The sequence below is a fragment of the Protopterus annectens genome, chromosome 10.part0 (genome assembly GCF_019279795.1).
Source record: "Protopterus annectens isolate FY-2018-M chromosome 10.part0, PAN1.0, whole genome shotgun sequence".
Taxonomy (NCBI): domain Eukaryota; kingdom Metazoa; phylum Chordata; order Ceratodontiformes; family Protopteridae; genus Protopterus; species Protopterus annectens.
This window is the reverse complement of record NC_056744.1, coordinates 1,446,838,180-1,446,860,759: the sequence shown is the minus strand read 5'-3', so window position 1 is coordinate 1,446,860,759 and position 22,580 is coordinate 1,446,838,180. Positions and strand designations below refer to the sequence as shown.

The 22,580-nt window shown below is 41.9% G+C and overlaps 1 protein-coding gene across 1 annotated transcript in view; it reads right to left on the bottom strand.

The window, feature by feature from the left end:
* Window positions 1-12,165: 12,165 nt before the first annotated feature.
* The window catches only part of TXNDC12 (thioredoxin domain containing 12), a 312,355-nt gene continuing 301,940 nt past the window's right edge, over window positions 12,166-22,580 (bottom strand). Inside the window, exon 7 of the mRNA XM_044086072.1 lies at window positions 12,166-15,098. Within this exon, the coding sequence (XP_043942007.1) occupies window positions 15,019-15,098 (80 nt within the window). The 3' untranslated portion in view covers window positions 12,166-15,018. The remainder of the gene's footprint in view (window positions 15,099-22,580) is intronic.

The window sequence follows — 22,580 nt, the reverse complement described above, 5'->3', positions numbered from 1 at the left end:
CAGGGTATGCAGAAGTTTCTCCCCTTTGTTCTGTGGATTTGGAAAATAGGTAGGCAGGTGAATAGCTTGGTTCAGTGAGATCCTGGATACCACCTTTGGCATGAATGAAGGATTGGTTCTCAGTGAAACTCTGTCCTGATGAAAAATAAGAAATGGTTGTACTGCCATGAGGGCCTGCAACTCAGATACTCTTCTTGCTGAGGTTATGGCCAGAAGGAAGGCAGTCTTCCAAGACAGGAACTGTAGTTCTGAAGATGCTGCTGGTTCAAAGGGAGGTAGAGTTAATTTTTCCAACATGAAGTTAAGGTCCCATGTAGGCACTGGTGGTTTCCTTGGAGGATTGATGTTTTTAACTCCCCTTAGAAACTGCCTTAGGAGAGGATGAGAAAAGACAGGTGGATCAGTATTGTATTCTGCTGAAATTGCTGAAGCATGAATTTTTATGGAAGAGTAAGAAAGGCCATTGTGGAGCATTTCTGCCAAGTATTCCAGGATATGTGCCAAGTTCATCACTGTCGCATCTAGGCCCTTTGTGGTGTTCCAACTGCGAAATCTTTTCCATTTTGCTGAATATGCCTTTCTTGTGGAAGGTCATGAAGCTTCCATGATGATGTCCTTCACTGTCTTGGATAGCTTATCCTGGTGAGCAGTCAAGGTATTCTCCAGGCTGTCAGCTGCAAGGTTTTCAGGCTGGAGTGCAGAGTTTTGTAATTGTGTTGTGTCAGAAGTGGCCATTGTGGTAGAGGCCACGGTTTTGTGCGTGACATGCTCCTTAACAGTGGGTACCAGTGCTGTCTGGGCCAGTCCGGAGCTATCAGAATCACTTTGGGCTGCTCTGTCCTGATCTTCAGTAAGACTTTTGTCATTAATGGAAGAGGTGGGAATGCATACACTGTTAGAGTATTCCAGCTGAAAGAGAGGGCGTCCACTTTCCATGCTTGTGGGTGGTATGTCCTTGAGCAGAATTTCTTCAGCTGATGGTTGTGTTGGGAGGCAAAAGGATCTATGTCCGGCCTCCCCCATGATTGTGTTATCTGAAGGAAGATGTCTGGGTGCAGCATCCATTCGTGTGGATCCATGATATTTCTGCTTAGGCTGTCCGCCAGTATATTTTCTTTTCCTGGCACAAACTGGGATTGCAGCTCTATATTGAGTTTTAGGGAAAGTTCCCAAAGATTCATTGCCAGCCTGCAAAGAGGGTAGGAATGAGTACCTCCTTGCTTGTTTATGTACCACATAACTGTGGTATTGTCTGTCCTTATTAGCAGGTGTCCTTGATGCAGAAAATGTTTGAAGGCCTCGATTGCATGTATCGCCGCCAGCATTTCCTTTTGGTTTATCTGCATGCACAATTCTTTCTGTGACCATAGTCCATGGATGCATCTGCCCTCCATGTGTGCTCCCTATCCATGGTCTGAAGCGTCCGTTGTAATGGTTTGGCTGATTATTGGTTTGCTGAAGGGCAGACCCCTGTTTGACTGGCTTGCTTGAGCCCACCACAGAAATTCCTTTTGAAGGCATGGAATGAGTGGTATCAAAGCTTCTAGGCTGTGACTGTGCTGGCACCCTAAACTCCTTAGGTACCATTGTAGTTTCCTCATATGTAGCCTTGCTTGTGGAATCAGAAGAATGCAAGATGCCATGTAACCCAGGGCCTGCAGGATTTTCCTTGCAGTCAGCTGGGTTTGTTTTGTCAGATTTTCGAAATAATCCGGTAGTTGTCTTTGTTTTTCCTCCGTGAGAAAAGCCATTTGGGTGGTTGTATCTAGTTTCGCACCCAGAAAAATTATCCTTTGGGATGGAACAAGTCTTGATTTGTGAATGTTGACTGTATATCCCAAAGCCTGAAGTAGGCGGATGGCATAATTCAAGTGTTTTACCAAAGTTTGTTGGCTGTCCGCTTGTATAAGGCAGTCGTCCAGATATGGGTATATTTGAATCCCCTGAAGTCTGCAGTGTGCAACTACTGATGCCAGGCATTTCGTGAATACTCTGGGCGCAGTAGATAAGCCAAAGGGCAATGCTGAGAATTGATAATGCTTTGAACCTGTAAGAAATCTGAGGTGTCTTCTGCAACTTTGTCTGATAGGGACATGCAGGTATGCCTCCTTGAGGTCTAGAGTTACCAGCCAAGACCCCTTGCCCAGCATGGGAAGGAGTTGCTGTAGGGTCAGCATTTTGAATTTTGGCACAATGAGATAAGTATTCAGTGCGGACAAGTCGAGAATAGGCCTCCATTGCTTTTCTTTTCTTGGGACAAGGAATAGTCTGGAATAAAATCCTTGGCCTTGTTCTGAGAGAGGAACCTTTTCTATAGCGTTCATTTGCAATAGGTTGGAAATTTGTTTTAAAGCCTCTGCCCTTTGATTCGGTGGCAGGTTTGGCATGCCTTTTCTTTTTGGTAATGTATGAAAATGGAACCTGTATCCTTTGCCTATTATTTGCAGTGTCCATTTGTCCCTTGTAATACTGTGCCAATTTTTTGAGAATAAAGATAGCTTTCCGCCCAAAGGTGCTTCCAATTGAGCCCTGGTTGGCGGGGTCAAGGTAAAGTCATTGAGTCTGCCCTTGTGGAGCAGTTGTAGGTCCTGTACTACCTCTCTGGTTAGGAGGCTGCCATTGACGTCCTCTGTAGGAGCCTCTAGCTTGCCCTCTACCTCTGGCACGCCTGTTCTTGCCTCTTTGAAATCTCTGTGTCTGGAAAGGACCAATTCTTAGAGGGCCAATTTCTGCTGAATCTTGGTGGTTGGACCTGGAGAAAATCTTTGACTGTCTGTACAGATTTAGCCTTTTCCTCAAATTTCTTTAAGACCTCCTGAGCAGTGGAGCCAAATAACTTTTGCTTTTCCAGTGGCGCATCCAGAAGCTTTGCTTTAACATGATCTGGCAGAGTTTGTTCCTTCAGCCAAGCATGCCTACGTATGACTGCACCTGTCATTGCTGACCTACATGAAGCTTCCAATGCATCATAACCACACTGCAAGAAATGGTTGCTAACCTGTTGGGAGTTATGTACCAGATCCTGAAGTGACTTGCGATCTAGGGGTTCAGGTGAAGACAGTTTTTATGCAATTCATCTAACAAATACTCTTGGTACTGTATCATATGGAATTGACAATTTAATGCCCTCATAGAAAGAGTGGAAGTAGTATACACTTTTTTACCCCATCTCTCTAAAGCCCTGGACTCCCTTTCAGAGGGGAGCGGATTTTTAGTAGTGGCAGATGCAACCCCTTTAGGGCCCTGGGAAATAGTTTCAGGGTCAGCAGAGTGGGCCTTGTAAAGGAAATGATGCGAGTCCGGGACCCTGTAGTACCTATCGGGTTTGACAGGAGCCGGAGGAAGGGAGTCAGGGGTAATGCTAGACTCAGAGTACACATCATCAATGACATTCAAAACAGGAGGAATAGCCAAAGGTCTATGCTGAGGTAAATGCAAAAAAGTCCTTAATCTCTTCTTGGAATCAAAGAATTCCTGGCCCTGCCATTTGAAATGCTCTCTCATGGAGTGAAGGGTCGGATAGCTCTTCAGGAGGGGAGGCAGGGGGAATAGAATCCTCTGCATCAGAATCCTCGTAGGCCGTAAAGGCCTCCTCCTGGTAGTCTGAAAGAGCAGAGCCATCTGAGGCCTCATCAGAGGACTGGGGATCAGTGGGCTCAACCCTGGGCCTTTTGTCTAGAGGAGGTTGAGAGCCCCTGTCCGGATGTGGCAGAGAGCCCCTAATTAAGGAAATAAGGTCCTCAGCTAAACTTAAAATCTGTGAACCTGTAGTGGATCCCTGAGGAATAGCCTTGGGAGGCAGAGATTTTGGCTGTTTAGCAGCTTTAGCCCTTGTGAATGCCTTTATGGACATGGATGCAGGAGGCCTGGCTGCGCCACGTGCTGGCATAGTTTTGTCTAGGGAAATGGTGTTGGATGTTTCCGGAACACCGGTTTCTGAGGGAAATTCTATAACCAACTCAGAAGAGGCCTCCGGGGCCGAGGTTGTCGGTTGTGCGGTTTCGACGGTCGGAAGTACCAAGGACTCGGTTTCAGCCGAGACAGAGACACTCGCGGTAGGCCTAGGCGTGGTTTCAGCCGAAACCACGGTCCGCGTGTGTCGGTCCTTGTCCTTCCATTTTTTGGTTAAATGAGAAGTCGGAGTCTCCGTCGGCATATTGTAACAGAAACTAGCCCCAAAAAATTCCTCTGCAAACTCCGCCCGATGCCTAAGAGTGCGTCGGTTGAAAGAGGCACAGGCTGTACAAGCTGAGACGTCGTGGTCTGGGCCTAGGCAGGGAAGGCAGTAAGAATGGAAATCCTTATGAGGTATTTGTTTCCCACAAGTTAAGCAATTATTAACTTTAAGCATTTGATCTGACATCGGCTGAGGCAAGAAAGAGTCCCCAACGGGGTACTTAGCTTTTGAAGTCTTTGGTAGCTGAAGTTACAGGAGCATGCCGACCGGCACTTGCAAACTGCTTCTGCTTCGGGCACCACGCGGCAAGAAAGACTGGGGAAGATGGCGTCGGCTGACGCTTTTATACCGCAGGCGCTCTGACGTCGGGGAGAGGGCGACATCAGCCGACCCCGGACCCAGACTTTGGAATCCGGCCGACCGAAGGGCTGCCTGAGGCAGGACAACCCAAATGTAAGGACTGCAGATGCATCCTTGAATTTATCACACAGTGCGAGCGCGCGCACACAAACACACACAAACACACACACACACACACACACACACACACACACACACACACACACACCCCACCTAGGGGCCTAAAACCTTCCTTCTACTCACATACACAAACTAACACTAATGCAAAGCAACTCTCACAACCTTTACCTCCCCATGTATTGTCTGTGTACTGCTTGCATCAGAGTCACCCCTGGATTAACACTGTGGCACCAACTGCATTTACAAGGCAAGGCAAGGCAAGTCCTGAACCTGGAGTGCATTGCTTAATATTATGACATATCCTTGGATTTCATTAGCTGTTACAGTAAGCTAGTACAAGGTGGGAGATTTGTACAAACATTACTGTAACGTGACAGCAGAGAGACTTATTGTCCATTAGTAAGTAGTAGGCCTCAGGCATCAAAGAAACAGTCATACCTCTCAAAATTAATAATGATTACTGCATGCCCCCAGTTTAGCAACATACATTTGTACTACATCATCACTGAAGAGAGGAGTTTGACAGTAATGACACACATTGGAGTTTCTAACCTCACAACCCTCACATGATCAAACAGGCAAGATGCAAAACAAGAGCAGAATGTCCTTGTTTGTGGCATAACTTGCTTGCAGCCAGTCTGTGCTTGTATGTGCCACAACAGTAACCTCAGATTTGTTCCCCCCTAACAGAACAGTTGTACTTTTTTGTATGTGGCATAAGACTAACTTGCCCCCCCCCTCCAAAAAGAACAGTCTATATTTGTTTGTGCCATCCAACCTGGCATTCAGCTGTTGGCAAATGCACATATTAATGCCAGTTAATATCCTCACACATTTTCAGGCCAATGATATAGCATGGCTTACAGACTGCATCTCTCAGGGTACAGGGCAGATAACTGATGGGATGACCAGGAAGAATGGACAGGTAAGACAGAGCTGTAAATATTCCAGCAATAAGCATAACAGGTTGTATGCTCACTAAGTGCACTTACACCAAAATACAATAACACGTGTGAAAATCAACAGTTCTATGGTTGGGCATCAGTGTACATTCTGTGTAGCTGGTTGTGTAAAGAATGACATCAGTTCTTTGTTGTACAGCTGTTTGTGTGGCAAAGAGGATAAGGCACTCATCCTGTTTTTCTGATGGTACCTTGGAATGAGCTGAAATGCAGACCTATGTAGACATATCTCATGTGTACTAACATTTCCTACTGTGTACATGTCATATACTGCTCTTCCTCATTTCAAATAATTTTCCTTTTATTTCTTTTCTTTTACAATAAATAATACTACAAACCTGTCAGAGAAAACACAGTTTGAGACAAATGAAGGCGAGGTTGGATGTTATTGAAGTATAAGCCTATTATGCACTCCTTCCTTGCATTTCCAAACCGGAGACTGACCTAAATGTAACAATTTGTAAGTCTAACCTGACACACCCACCTGATGTAGGCAATGACTCTAACTTGACACACCTACCCGATTTAACCAATCACAGTTGCCATCCCTCTAACCTGCAACCACCACCTGATGTAAACAAGTACAGTTGCCATGGTACTTACGTATTATCGCAACCATATTTTTGAGCAAATGGTGGTTGCTTTCCCTTGTGTCAACTGGGACCGATGAAGTATGAGAAAACATCATGTTTTCTTTAATGTGTTCTTGTTTTTAGGACGATTTCTCACTTTGATGGATGAAAAAAAAATTAAGGTTTGAAAAAATAGGTTTCCCCATTTACTGCCAGCGTCTCAAGATGTCAGTTAAGCAAGTTCCCCCATTCCACACTTAAAACACGCTCCGCGTTCCTTTTTCTCAGCCTTTGCCCTGACAGCAGAAAGCATCGGAAAACCAAAAGCCAAAGCAGTATACCCTGTCTGACTCCTTACAAAGTGATCGGGAAGGGCAGCAGACTGTTAAACACTATCTAGGTGGGTTTTTCTTTTTTTTTTTTTTTTGGTTTGTAAACAGAGTATGGGCTTTCAAACATTGCTTGCAATTTGTGGCTAGCTAATCCGTTGGAGGATTAGACATCTGATAGGAAGCAAAGACAATCAAGGGGATTTTAGAGTAGAAAACGGCAGCAGTACTGCAAAATCATTTAAACATCTGATTAACCTCTCTAATATAATTGATCCATAAAGTGAGACTAGCATTGTGGAAATGAAAGGAAGTTAGCAGATGCAAAAGATTTTGCAGTACTGCCATTTTCTACTTACAAAAATAGTCTCCCTTGATTGTCTTTGCTTCCCCATCAGACGTTCTTCTGATGCATGTAAAAGGGCACAGAGACTGCAGCTAGTTTCTCCAGTCAAGCCACTGCAGAGTCGATGAAGAAGCAGCGGAAGAAAATGGTGACTGCTTTACCAAGCCCTCTGTTTACAACCCAGCCTTACATCACACCTTAAAAATGTTTCAACTTTCTTGTAAAACACAATCAGATAAATCTTATAAGGCAAGACCAAACATCCGTTCTTCAATTTTACGTCAATTATCGCAGCATGAAAATGTGGTTGCGATAATATGCAAGTACAGTTGCCATCTCAACAACGCATAGCACAAACACAGAGGGAGTGCATACACAATGTTAACATCCCTACAAGGAGCCAACTTTTGGGGATTTGGCAATTCTAATGAGTTCAGACCTTACTTGCATCTTCACGGTGTTGAAACCCTGGAAACTGCACAAACTTCTACGCCAAAAGAGAACCTTGCAGCCAGGGAAGTTGAACAGCAGCTGAATGCTTCACAAATAATGGATATTACTTTGCTGCAAACCTCTGGTTCTATTAACCTCTTAAGTTTGCCAGAGCAATGTTTTCTACAGTTACACTAATTATGGGCGCCCCCCCCATTATTTATGCCTTTGTCCAAGAGGTTCAGATGTCTGCTAGAATTTGAATGTGTACCATTCCTTGGGGGGGGGGGGCATGGCAGCAAAGCTGCTTTCTGCAAAGCCAGTGTCCTCTCATTTTTCTAAGTTTGTAGGTGCAATATTTACAAAGTATCCCTAGCTCTGGCCCCTTTTCCCATCCCATACGGATATTTTTTTTCATATTTCCTGCTCTAAGAGGTTGAGAGATCTGCTACATTTACTGTGTGTACTGTGCCTTTGGGGGCGTGGCAGCTAAGCTGCTTTCTACAAAGCCAGTGTCTGCTCAATTTCTCAGTTTGCAGGTGCAATAATTAAAAAGCATCCTTCGCTCTGGCCCCCTTTTCCCATCCGATTACGGATGGCTTTCTCCAGATTTCTAGGTCTAAAAGGTTGAGAGGTATGCCCTATAGTGCAGTTCCATGCAAAACTCTTAACTGTCCAGATAGATTTTTTGCTATGTTCCTCATTATTTGTGATTTTCTGAATAATCACTGGGATGATGTGAGGACAGAAGTCACTAAATAATGACATACATTTCAGTTTCCGACTTCAAATCATTCGTACACTGCAGGACACACAGCACCCTACTCTAGCAGGCTTCTAGGTTTTATCTAGGGAATATTTAATATTTATCCACATTTGTGTGCCTCCCCCCACCCCTTTTGTCAGGCTGTGTCTAGAGACTTCAGCTGGGACAGGATTGGGAGGCATGGTTCTGTGGCTGTAGTCGAAAAGTTTTCAAATATAGTTGGAACAGCAGCACTGAGCCTACACAGTTGCTTTCTACCATATCGAATTGCTCCAGTCTATGCAGCTGATTAGCATGCCGCAATGTTTACATGGTGTTTGCATGGTCACCATGGTTTCCCCGGGGGTGCGCAATTCTACAGGGTGCTTAATGAACTTCAAATTGCCCGTTCCCATGTCCACATTGCAGTGCGATGCAGAAGGAAATTTCACTGCGTTAGCATTTCTGAATTTCCCCAATATGTTTATTTAGGTTATGGTGAGTTCTAAATGGTATATGTTGGTATGTGGTCACTTAAGCTGTCAGGCAGCCTACTTTTGTCAGTTTGTCTGGTTTGTTTGCATGGATCCAGTCTAATGCCGACTGTCTCCCTGACGTTGTATTGATTCTAGTAAGTGTGATTATTAATTGTTTAAAGTTGTACAAGTTTATGGATTCAGTGGGGGTAGTGGAATTTATGAGGTGCCAGTCTCCAAGTATTACAGTTTCAAGGTTAATCTATTGGGAAATCCAATACTGCATGCTTTCAGCAGTATCAATGTTATTCCCTGGTGGTATACAAATTGTTGTTAAACATATAGTTTTCCTACTGTTGATTTTTAGAAGCACTATTAGAAGGTCAGCATTGTTAACATTTGGGAGTTTCCTGTTGAAGTAAGGTGATGGTTAGGGAATTTTTATAGATTAAACCTACACCACCTGCTTACTTGTTTTGTCTGTCATGCCCGAGCATATTATATCCTGGGGAGGGTGACCTCATTATCCTTTCTTTTTTAACCAGGTTTCGGTAGCTATGACCACCTCAGGAGTGTACATGACAAGGCAGGTATGTAGGTCATGGATTTTACTCAACATACTTCTTAGGTTTATATTTAATAAGGGGAGTTTAGGTTCTGTTTTTGTTGAGAGGTATTAGGTGACCAAGATTAATTTGGGGGTTGGAAGTGATGGTTTTATGAACAGTGGGACCTGGCTCAGGGTAAATACATCCTCTTTTGAATTGATATTTTACAGAGGGAAGTGTGTGGCCAGTTACATTTTTGTCTTGGTTTGGTATTTGATCATAACTTTGTATACTTAGTTTTAAGATATTTATGAGGGTGTCCACAGTGCTGCAGCAGTTAGCGTTGCTCCCTCACAGCAAGAGATTCTCCAGTTCGATTCTCAGCCGGGGTGTCTACTAAGCGGAGTCTGCATGTCCTCCCTGTGGTCACGTGGGTTTCCTCCAGGTACTCCAATTTCCTCCCACATCCCAAAGACATGCTGCAGGTGGATTGGACACTTTAATTGGCCCTAGGTGTTGGTGTGTGTGCCTTCTGTGGAAGGTTGGGTGCCGGGCTGGCAACGACACTGTAAATCTCTACTGCCAATCATTCTGTGAAACTCCACTGCCAATCGTTCTGTGGACTGTTGTGCTGCTGTGGAGACCCCTAACAGGAAAAGCTGAAAGGAGAAAGTGGAAGTTTTAAGATATTTATAGGTAAATAAATCAGATGTGGTTTGTTTGTAGAGACATGGTGCTATGAAAAAAGGCTGAGTAGATGCTGAGATTCTTTGTGAGGATTGGTTGAAGTCCCACATATTTGAAGTAAGTGGATTTGATAATTGGTGATGAAAGCTAGTAGAGTTAGGAGGAATCGTAAAATAATCTGAGTTAGGGGCATCTTACTTAACTTGGGTTTTACCTCTGCTGTAAACTAGGACTAAAAAAAGTTAGGAGACTACTGGGTTGGTGGCATACATGTAATGTGACAATTACAGGGGACATGAAGTAGGACAGTTTGAGAGCGAGTCTTGGATGGTAAACTAAAGTGAGTGTTACTCCTTCGGCTTTTCCTGGTTAGGGGTCACCACAGTGGAACTCCAGTCTGTTAATGATTGGTAGTGAATTTTTACGGTGCAGAGTTGCCAGCCTGACACCCAACCTTCAAAGAAGGCAAACCCATTCATGCACCCACCTACCTACATGTCTTTAAACGTCACACGACCGTGGGGATAACATACAGACTCCACACTGAAGGCTCTACAGCTGAGAACCGAATGGGAGAACCTCTTGCTGTGAGGCAACAACACTAACCGCTGCACCGTGTTACTATTGGAAGTAATTCTACTGATTTTTTTTTTTTTTTTGGTGCGAACTGATGGTGTTGCTTTAAGGGATATGCAGGTGGTGCTATGGAAGTATAAATGCAGAGTAAGAGAGAGTGAGTGGGAATTGGGGATAGAGTAGCGGTGCACAGTGAGCCCGAGTATTAGCAAGGGCAATCAAAGCATGTTAACAACTTGGCAAAGAGACAAAGAAAAACAAAAATAATCAGCGACTAAACTTATATTTATTACATTATATATATATTTAATTTTTTATACTAGTTTTATTATTATATATAGATTTTACATAGTTTTTAGTAATTCACAGATTTGTGAAGGTTTTGTGCTTTATTATGAACTGAGTGTGCTGGTGGGCATGTTTTAACATTAATTAGGGGAATTGGTTTAGTTGCATAAGCTGTAATTTACTATTTAAAGAAATGTTTCATCCTTATTTCTTTGTCTGGAGAAGTCTCTGAACCAGCAGAGATGAAAGCGCTTATCTGATTGTGTGCGTCTTGCTTAATAAAATTCATAGTACTACAGCGGCTTGTGGAAAAAGAACAGATTTTTTACATCGTTGTGATCCCCAGCTCTGCTTGTGTTCACTTTTTTTGCTATTTTTGTGACTTTTAAAGTGACATGATAGTTACTGCAGCAGGTATTGTGTACCATCTTTACTGCCCACATTTGCATACTTTTTATTTTACCTTTTCCACAAAACCATCTGAAAGGACTCAGAGCATTTGCTCCCATTAGTATCAGTCAAATGACCACAGACTGCTGGGTAAGCAGTACCAGTCAAACAGATCACTAAGCTAGGCATTGAAAATCTATTGCTATGAGCAAATCAATCAATTACAGTGCTTGCATGGAAGTAGGTCGAACACTGGCTAACCATGGCGTGTTACTGTGGGATACGAGGGAGACTGCATTCTAACAAGCAGAATGCAATCTCAAGTATGGGGTCACAATTTCATTCATACTCTCAAGGCTTACAGTACATGATTTCATTAGTACAATACTAACGAAACCATTCATTTGAACTTTCCCAGAGGCCAGAGCAGTGGCCTGATTTTTAATCTCAAAATAAAACATATCTAAACAACAGAGTTATCTTGGCATTAGCGGTTCTGGAAACTACAAAATTATTAAGTATCCCCAAAGTTTAAAGAACTCAACATACAACACAAGCTAGAATAAAATATCTTCTGTGGCACAATACCAAGGAAAATGCCAGAGGAAAGACAGCATTATAAAAAACAGCTCTGAATAAATTTATAGCATTCTGCAACAGGTCATCAATAGTGAGCATGTCCTTTTTTTCTCCAGAGATGCATACATTAACTTGTTCTCAGCTCACTACACAGCAAGTCTTCACATTCTAAGGCCATACCCTTGAGACGATTAGACACAAACTGAACTTATCTGTATAATGACCAACAAAAACGATTTTCTACAGCTAGCAAAACCAAAATTGAAGAAATTCTTCTCAGCAGATATTGTATACAGAGTAGTTAGCACAGACAACCAAACATTTTTGCCAGCTTGATCCTTACTGAAGCTGAGTTCTCATTCCTGCCACACGTGGCCAAGTGATAGCCCAGTCAACCAGGGACTGAATTAACTGCTAGTGAAATTCAGGACAGCACAACAAAATGGGCTACTACCAAAAATCAAGAACTGAGAATACAGAACATAGATCCAATATGGTCATTAATAAGGTTGAGGATTTTTTTTTTTTACACTTTCATCAAATAAATGCAGTTAAAATCACCAATTCTACACAATGCATACCATTATAAAAATATTTTATTCCTGAATTTTAGAAACCCTATCAGCACAACATTCTACCCGAAAACCAAGTAGAATGCAATATACATTGAAAAAAAACAGTTAAGTAAACTAAAAAAAAAAAATGCAGACTTTGGCAGTAAATTATGCAAAAACTGCAAGTGTTGACATGCATGCATTGGTACTCCGTATGTCTGTCTACCACTTTGTTCAATGCACAGCACAAAAATGTAACATCCCCTTGAGAATAATAGTGTTTTTATACTATTGTCACTGCTCCAGGAAAATACAGATAAATGTGATGTATATACATTCTCTCTACAGCATCCCAAATAAACAGTTTACATTTCAAAATGAATCTGTAAACTAGTACAGTTAAGATGATTTAAAAACATAAAGAAGAAAATCAGACTGAATTACATCAAAGAGGAGGCCAAAACTCTTAACGTTGCAAATGTTAATCATAAAATCAGTATCCATTCTCAGGCACATCTCAAATTACACAACAAAAAGTTTACAAAATGCTGCAGTGAAATATGATTTCAAGTATTATTAACTCTACAAGAAAATGCTGTACTGAAACATCTGCCCCAGAAAATAACATCTTTTCTGAGAAAATTAAAACTGCTACTTTCTACTGGACTGAAAAAAATAGCCAGCTGTTTTAATAATAATCAAAGATTACGGAATCTCTGCTGGTGGGGAGAAAATCAAACTTGTTCAAAGTTCCTAAACCAAACTCTTCCAATAGAAGCTTTATGTGGTCTGTGTTCTCTCACTCCTAAAGGAAGGCTTACCAACAGTCTCCTAGTGAGAGAGGCACATTACAGATTCCCCTTGGGCACATTTAGCTTTTGGATTGTCAAATGGCTCCTTGGTGTGGTGGCAATAGTACGACTAACTCACACTAGACACAAGCATGAGTGGGAATTTAGGAAAGGAAAACTGAAGTCTCCAGTAGCAGCAGCTCTCTTCCCTTAGGCAGAGGACATGGCATAGCATCACCATCCGGTAGCTCCCCAGCAGGGTCATAGGGCTCACAGTAATAAAGCAGTGATTGGTAGTGAGAGAAATCCACAGTTGGACATGCTCACTGGTTGCCACAGAAAAAGGAACTGTAGACAGAACATTGAAAAATAACCTTGCTGTTTGACGATCTATTGCCCTGCCTTTGCTCCTAAAGGAACAAAACGGGGGGGGGGGAGGGGGGGGTGGATAATATCCCAAAGTGGAGGTCAGCAGGTGGAAACTTGAAACAAGAAAATTTTTTTTTTAATATATAATCAGACCCCATGTGCAAAAATGGGAAAAGAGATTCAGGATGGATGGATAGAATCTTTTAATACTTTTAATGTATGTGGATGCTATTCGCACCATACATGCTCGTACAACTGGTCCTACTTTTCATAACAGGCAAATGATAATCCTCTTACCCACAGTGCTGGAAAGACCTCTCCTCTCCTGGTGGGGAGGCTCAGGTTCTTCCAGCAATCTAGCTACAGAAACCTACAGAAGCAAATGATCAGAATTTCTTGAATATTACAGTTTCACATAGTTCATAAACTTCAAAGATACCAGTCTAAGCCACAAGTCAGATTTTGTGCACGTTAGTACAAACCCTCCTGAATATTAACCATTCACTTCCATGGCACCTCTGGTTGGTGTACAGATCTGTAATACGTCTGGCCTCCAACCAGTGAATAACAGAGAAACAAGCTGTTGGACTCCATCCAACAGCAAAATAAATTTGAGCCCACAAAAATCTGCAAAAGTACTAAAATATCACTGGCATTGTACAAAACTTATTTAGCAGTATCAAATGCAGCACTTTCATTTCAGCTAACATATTAAATTATGTAAAATGTAGTTGTGCGTGCTACACATCCTCCGTTAGGACAATACAAGAAAAACATATCAAACAGTATATGCCTACTTCTGTAACACTTCCCAAAAGCTGACCTACAGATGAAATGCATGGCATGCTGCAAGAAGCAGTAAAAGAAAGTGTGCAACACAGGACCCATGTCCCAAACAGCTGGCAATCTGGATAAAGTCAAATCAAAAGGGACTGAAGAAGGGAGGCCAAGATAAACAACAAAAACAGACCTCGGCATCCAAAGAAACGCAGCATTTGCTTCAAAAGGTCAAACTCCTGTAAACAACAGCTTTCCTAAAATTTTCAGTCCAGTAAAAAGCATGAGGGACTACTTAACTAGATATTTAGGGGACTCTTGACAAGATAAGCACAATAAAATTTCCTGCCACTAAACCTGCAATATTAGGATTAAGAATCTAATTTTGACATTAAAGGATACAGCTCACTTCAGATCAAAGTTACGTGTCTGCGTTACTGCATTCATTACACCAACATTTACATCAAGTATTTAAAACTGAACAACCTGCTAGTCTAAGAATGGAGACATAATGTTGAACATTGGTCCCCAATGGGTTTGTTCTGACATCAAAAAGCAACGATCTCACTGTGGCCAATCAGAAGGAGCAGTGTCAAAAGATTAATGCTTTGTGTTCAGCAGACGTGATAAATGCAGGCATTTGCAGTATTACAGACCAATGGCTTGTTCTTACTCCACATCAAGTTTACTTTTTCTGCCCTTTTTCTGCCCCATAGGGCAAATTCAGTTAGATTACACAATGACTACAATGTATACAGAAAAGGTCCGATGTAGAACTTGTATACAGGAATCTTCTTGTCACTTCGCAATGGAGAAAAGTGTTTCTGTTTCCAGTGACTAGATTACATTCCTCAGTCTACAGATGTTTTAGGAAGAACATTTTTATTTCATTCTCAGAAAATGTGCCTGGATTGGGGCTGGAACTAGCAGATGGGCTAATCTATAGTTCCTCTCCATGATGTTGCTTCTTGAAGGCATCCCCTGTTAACTTGTCTTGTGCTTCCTTCATTCCTGCAACCACTATAAAAGAAAAAATATATATTTAAAGAGCTCTGAATTATACGTCATCTGTTAGAGAATGCAACTAACTGTACGTGATCAATTTAATGGGGCTGAAGAAACCACCTGATGCAACCTTCATTTCCTGCTGGTGCCGAGTTACACAAAATGTGTTGTTTTGCATACAGCACATCAACCTGTGTTAAATTCCCCCTTTCAGAAAGTCAAACAGTAAACCCTTTGACATTATTTTTGGCACAACTAACAAACCTGGATCCAAAAGCATAACAAAAATGATAGTGGAGGGAGATGAAGGAACCCACTGTAATACTACACACAAAGCTACAATGCATGCAAGTTGACAAACTGATAAGGAGATATACTATTAAGATTTCCTCCACCCAGGTAAATACCACAACCGTTGCAAGAGTCTAAATTTTGGGGGCTGTCTGCATCACAGCTCTTATGACCTCTCTGGATATATATGATGGTCTCTCTCTTATGTCCTCAGTTAACCTCTACGATGACTTCTTTATTCTAAGTCTTCTTCATATCCTGTTTTTCAGATTTCAGCCCTCAGTGCCAACCAAGGATGCCATTTTCCATCAAGATTCATATCCTCACATTCTTCTGTAACCTACCCTCCCATATACTCACAATTTTTACGATGAAAGTGCTCAAAGAAATAAATCAGACAATTTAAACCTACAGAAGGCTGTCTGTGAAGGTTTATTATTTTTTGTCACTTTTTTACTGCACTAATAGTGGCCAAGAATACATTAGTATTTATTTGAAGCTAGAAGTATAGAGTACAGGTCAGGTGGATTACAGTCATGTACCACTGTTGGTATCAATAAGGACCACAGAACCTTAAAGACTTTCCTTTCTCTGCTTTTTGTTAGTCCTGACAAAAGATAAGCTCCTTCTACAGGTTTGGAGAGCCTAACAAGAACACCACTCCGCTACATGCAACCTATTTGCATTTACTTGCTATATTCCACACTGTGGTTCTTTAAATTACAGCAACTTTTCATCTGATTAATGTCTGCCTATATTGCTGAGGTTAGAGCTGTTGAAATTTGGGGGAGGCAAGAAAGCCACAGTACTGACAGTACAGTTAAGGGCTCCACAGGTCATTTTAGAGCCCTCCCCCTGCATTTTTTTTTTAATTCCCTGGTATATGCCCCATTCAATTTCAACCACCAACTCCTCCTCCAATAACATATCATTTGGTTGTTTCATTGTTTCACAGCTCCCAGCGATGACAACAGCTTATCAAGCAGCCAAACGGGCATCTTATCCAGGAAATAAACTTGGAAGTGCAACGTCCCTCTCCAGCAGCAAAGCTGTCACACACAATATGCAGTGCTGGTTAGTACGCAGTTTTCATACTGAAGCAATGACCAACCAATGACAAACCATTAACACCTCCATAGCACCCACTCAAAAAACATGCACATATAACCAACTACCTTCTGCTTTCCACTGTCTAAGGGCAGGTGTGTTTTGATGCACAGTAAAATTACATGCCAGCCATATGGAAATGTAACTACCACTAACCAGCTGCCTAACAAAATGTCCCAATGCTTTCTGCAAGAAACATGCCTCTAAAGGTTATGACTCTCTGCCTTCCAAATCTCACATCTGCTGTAAGCACCTATCAGCAAGAAGCCAGCATGCTTTCCAGATCTCAGACTTTATGCTGCAGCCTAGATCTGATTAATATGCAAATAGATGCAAACACATAAATGAAGGAGTTAGACCACATCCCTCAAGATGGATACTAGAGTTACTTCTGGTCATACTGCCTAAATGGACAGATTACATGTAAAAAAGGGCTGGAAATAACTAGGGTTAATAAACTGCCTAGACAAGACTAACTTATGAAAGTCAAGACTACTTAAAGTGATAAATGCACTTCAAATTATTTCAAATATCATAAGAATGTGCTAACAAATTTCTGAAAGATGACAGTAAAGACTCTACTGTGCAGAAATCCATGATTCCCTCTAGAACTGTTCAGCTGAACTTCACAGGCAGATGAAATTATCAATGAATCCGTGTTCAAGTTCTAGTGGCTACAGCTATGTTTCACTGCTTGCCAGGACTGAAATCAAGGGAAATACAAACGCACAAGCTTTTGCCCAGTCTTATGCATGGAAAAATAGATACCAAACTGCCAAAGTAAGCAGACTAAAGACTGCATGGCAACCAAACATTAACATTTATGGAAGATGACTCCAGATTACAAAATGAGAACACTCACTTATTTACCATTTACTGAACACAGTGGCCCAATAGGTCTACGACCCATTTTCAGAGAACAGAAATATTACTGATGCAGACTAGGGACTTTATTGAAATAGAGTTATACAGATTTGACAGGATACCTGACCAGAACAGCAGCAAAATGATCCTAGTATTTACAGGAAGTGGCACTAGTCATGGTCTCATCAGGAATTCACAGACAACATTAAAACATGAATGAGAGTTCAGGGATATAGAGAACGAGTTAATATAACAAGGTTTATAGGATAAAACAAAGCAACACATCAGACTCGTAGGCAGATGTCTAAGGAAGCATAGGATACAGCATTGTGGAGCAAACTGTAATCGGAGAATAAGGAAGATGAGACCAATGAAAGCATTCTAGATCACAGGGAGTATCCATAGAGGAACCAAGTGATGCGAAGGAAAGAGAAAAAGCAGTGTGAGGGCATTTGGGTAGTAAACCACATACACTGGAGCCTGGTAGTAGTACTGCAAACAAGACCCAATGTATATGTGGACAGTGCAGGTAGTACAACGAGATGGCCGATGGCCATACAGAAAAATATCAAAAGACTGAAGTACTTGGGGATAGAACAGTCGCTGCAAGATGCAATTATGGCAAAATAATGCTAAAACCTTTTAACTTCTTAATCAAAAACAGCTAAATGAAGAGAGGGTCTTCAATGTCAGTTCTAAAACTGAGGCATTTAAATTAACAGGCAGCTTAGACATTTAAAAGGTACCAACTCATGGACAGATTTTTCACTGCATAATTCTGACTCTAACGAAGCAGACAAATTTCAAAATACATCTGAGAAAGTATGCCATTACTGCCCCAAGAAACTGCAATAATGCCGAGGTCACTGATGTGACTTTGTCAGGGAAGTTAAAGTGAAAGATAAGCTAGAGTTAAGGGTCAGTGGCTGAATGATTCAAGATGGAAAAGTCAAGCATATAGATCCAGTAATGCATGTAAATAAGGACAGATGTCTAACATAGTATACAAAGTAGCCAAGAACATGTTTTCCATGAAAAGACATGTTAATATGAAATGCCCCTCAAGAAAGACTAAACACTCTGGGAACATGGGGAATAAAGAAATGTAAGCTGAAATGTAGGTGTATTGTAAAAATGCACAGTTTCTGGCCAGATTGGTATCACAGGGCCCATTTCAAGCCAAGCCAAGTTCAATCCATGCTCCCAAGGGTGTCTAGTTCAAGCAGACACTAAAAGTCAGCACCTACTGCTCCTTTCCAAGAGGGACACAGGTGAAACCCCTGGGGTGAACTTCTGGTTACCAATCCAGTTCTCCAGATTACGCTTAAATAGGGCCAACGATGGGCTTTGTTTAACATGAATAGGAAGCTTATTCCAAAGGTGGGGCAACCTCTATCAGACAAATCTGTTTCTCCAGCAAGTTCTGTTGATGTCACATACCAGGTTAAGGTCCTTTGAGCAAGTGACCTGTGTGCCATTTTACTCACGAATGTACAGCATTTCCATGAAAGCTGGGTCACCTCTAAACAGTCTGTATGACAGAGTAAAGTGACAATGATTTCAGTCTGTCTGCATAAGACAGATCTTGAAGAGACTGAATTTCCTTTGTAAGGAACCTCTATGGTCTCTCCAACTGCTGCAGGTGTTTGGAAAGGCACATACCAAAGGGAGCTCTGTACTCTATTACTGGCCTGATGGGGGAAAAGTACAGATGGGTTATAACCTCTCTTTTTCTGGAGGCAATGCCCTTACTTATGAAATGAGCAATATAAAATGCCCTTCTTACCACTGTGGAGACACGGTGATCAAAGTTAAGGCTGCTGTCAACTTGCATGCCCAGATCTTTCACAACTACTTAGGGTATTGCTATTGATGTGGCAGTTTGCAGGAACATCACCCTTGCCAAAGGGGATAATACATTTTTCTGCATTAAGTTTAAGACCATGACTTTGGCACCAGTCATTAGTCTGCCTAAGACTTTCTTGCAGGATGTTGACATTGCTAGGGGTTTCAATGATTGCTCCCAGTTTGCAGTCATCAGCAAACTTTGCCAGCCACATTCCTTTAACTTCAGAGAAGTAGATTCCGAACAGTAGGCATCCCAGAACCGATCCCTGTGGAACACCTCTAGTTATGGGTCTGCTGGAGGAGGTAGTCCCCCCTATTTTGATCGTATGAGTTCCATCAGTGAGCCAGTTTGCAACCCACCTGACAATATATGGGGTTGATACCCAGCTGAGCGAGTTTACCAATGATGTCTGAGTGGGGTATTGTGCAAAGGCCTTGAGTAAGTCTAGGTGGGTCATATGCACAGAACTGCCCCATCTAGGGCTTTGGTGACCGTCTCAAAGAATTCCACCAAGTTTAACAGGCATAATCTCCCCTTGACAAAGCCAAACTTGGTGGGGTCGAGCATTTGGATATTACCTATACTTTTGTTAATAAGGTCCATGATGCCTCGTTCCATGGCCTCGCAGATAAGGCTGGTCAGGTTAACGGGGCTAGAGTTTTCGGTGTCCATGGATATACCCTCTTTGTGCAAAGGGATGACGGTAGCGGTTTTCCATTCTACTGGAATGAAGACCGTGTTTAGGCTGTAATTGAAAAATCTGCTCAATAGTGATGCTAATTCCTGTTGTAACCCATGTAGAACATGGCCAGAGATGTTGTCTGGTCCCATAGAGGCTGTGTTTTTGACCTTGCAAAGGGCATTTAAGACCTGCTCCTTGGAGATACTAGGTGGGAAGACAGGTGTTAGGGATGTTTTAGGGCATATGTGTCGGGGATAGGTGAGTGAAGGTTTTCACTGAACCTGTCAGCCAGCAGGTTTGCTATATTCACAGGTTCTACATATGTTGTACCATTAACAGAGTTCAGTGCAAATTTGGGCCTTACCTTTGAGGTGAAGAATGTAACTAAACCGCATATTGTGGTCATCCTTAGTTACTGTAGCTAATTTGGATTCATAGTTAGTTCTGGGTGACTTCACTAGGAGTTTTATTTGCTTTTGTTTCCAGTTTTGAGACCGTTCCTTCCTACTCTTAGATAGCAATTTCGTTGTCCTTCTGTATAGCCTATTAATGGTGGTTGTCCACCAGGCAGGTTTATTTTTCCTTGGAGATCTTGCCTTGGTTCTATTGGGTAAAGCAGAGTCAACACAATTGCACAGGTGCTTGTATAAAGCATCGGTACAGAACGCAGCATAGGTGTCTGTTCCATCAGTGGGGGGAAGGACTATGAAGCTATTTATGCAGTTATGTAAGAGGATGTATGTGGCCTTGGAGAAGGAAAGTGAAACATCTGAAAGTGGAAATGACACATTTCAAGTAATTATAAAGGAAATAATGTACAACCTAGGCAGGAAGCGAAAACACACTAACAGGTGTGAAATAAGGAAGACTACAGAATCTGAAGGCAGAGGGATGAGTCTAGGACAGAAAAAGCCTACACAATCTGCAAGTAAAAAAAATGGAGAAAAAGGAAAAAAATAAATGATTTAAGTTCATACAGCTGAAACCACCTGATAATAAACTTCTGACAAGAACTGTTAAACACCAAAATTTATATAAGACAGTTATACATTTTACTGAGATTTAACGAGCAAAATGGATAACCCATGTTTTCAGGATTCATGCATTCAGGAGAAAAGACAAATTCTAATGAAACAGAGAAATAAAGCCTTGACTAAAATATGACCATTTTAGATTAGCAGCATGAGCACTTACTGCAGTTGGTGTAGGGAGGAGGGATAAACAATTATTTTGGAAAGCAGAACAATATGACCTTCTTATACTTCAACCCTGTTGAGAAGGGGCACAATGTTCGGGGAAGTCCTGTAACATGTTCAGCTCACTAAACTATGAAAATCGTAGCCTTCCTCAGTAGATACAGCAAAGCGTACACGTGCATGAGAGTATAGTGGCCCTCTATGACGAGGGAGAGGTGGGTGACAAGTCTCACCCAAGGGGACGAGCTAGAGAATTAAAAGAAAAATGCCCTTGCTCAGACACCACTGAGGACACAAAAATCCAACCTCCCAGTGAATGCCTGGAAAAAAGCCACTCCAGAGTTTGGGGGGGGGGGGGTCGGTCGGTCATGAAGACCAGCAGGCAATGCAGCAAAAAAAGTATAGAGCTCCTCCTTGCTGCATGTGTTTTTTAATGTTTAAATTGCACACACACATTGAAGAAGTGCTTTAATGACTTGTATACCTTGGACTAGCTATACCGGAAGTGCTTTTACTGGCAATTTTCCAGTTGTACAATTGTGAATAATTGATTTAGTTTTTCTGGTATATCTTTAAAATCTGGCAAGTGTTTATTTACTGCATTGCTCTCTTGCTTAGGTTTCTTAGCTATAAATCTTAGTTCATTCTGAAGTATGCTACTTTACCCCCCCCACCAAACCTTTCTGAATGCATTATTATATAATAACTGCCTGTTGTTGCCTACATGCTTACACTAGAATTTCTGCTTTTCTCTTTTCCTAGTTGAACTCTACAGTTCCCTACAAAACGGTGTCTACAGGACTGCAATCAGTTTCTCTCAACATTTAAACAGAGTAGGTTACACACAAAAAGCATTTGTTAAGCTTTCACTTACAGTGCTTTGTAATTAAGCAGGTCACCATATTGGTCAGCCATAGGGCTCTTTGTTTCTACTTGAGTGGTTGCCTCCTTCCCCTGTAACTGCAGTAAATTGACTCTTACATTAGAGCTGTAATACTTACCTTATAGCTTTAAGACACCTTAGGAAACCTTGTAAACTGCAATAGCCCCGCTACGCTCGGGCTCTCTTCGCTCCCCTCCCTGCTCCCAATTCCCTCCCGCCCCCAGTACCTCTAAATTTATAGTACTATAGCCACTCCCCCACTTTCTAGATCCTATCTGCTTTCATCTGGGATAATTCCACCCACCCCTATTCTACTACCTACATTTAATAGCACCTATTAGCTTTCATCTGGCATTCTCCCATCCCCCTTCCAGTACCTTTACCTCACCACTCTATCTTCTGGTGTTGCATCACCAGGTAAAACAGTTCCTTCACTCACTAGCTGAATCACATATAATGATATACTCCTCTTTACTACCCCTCTTGTTCACACCATACCTCCTTACCTTGTATGAAAACCAGTTTCTTATGGGATTTCAGGTCCCAAAAGGCCATACTATCACCCCAGCTGTAAATCCTACCACCTTCAACCATACTTACAGTACCAGATCCTATTTTGTTCAGT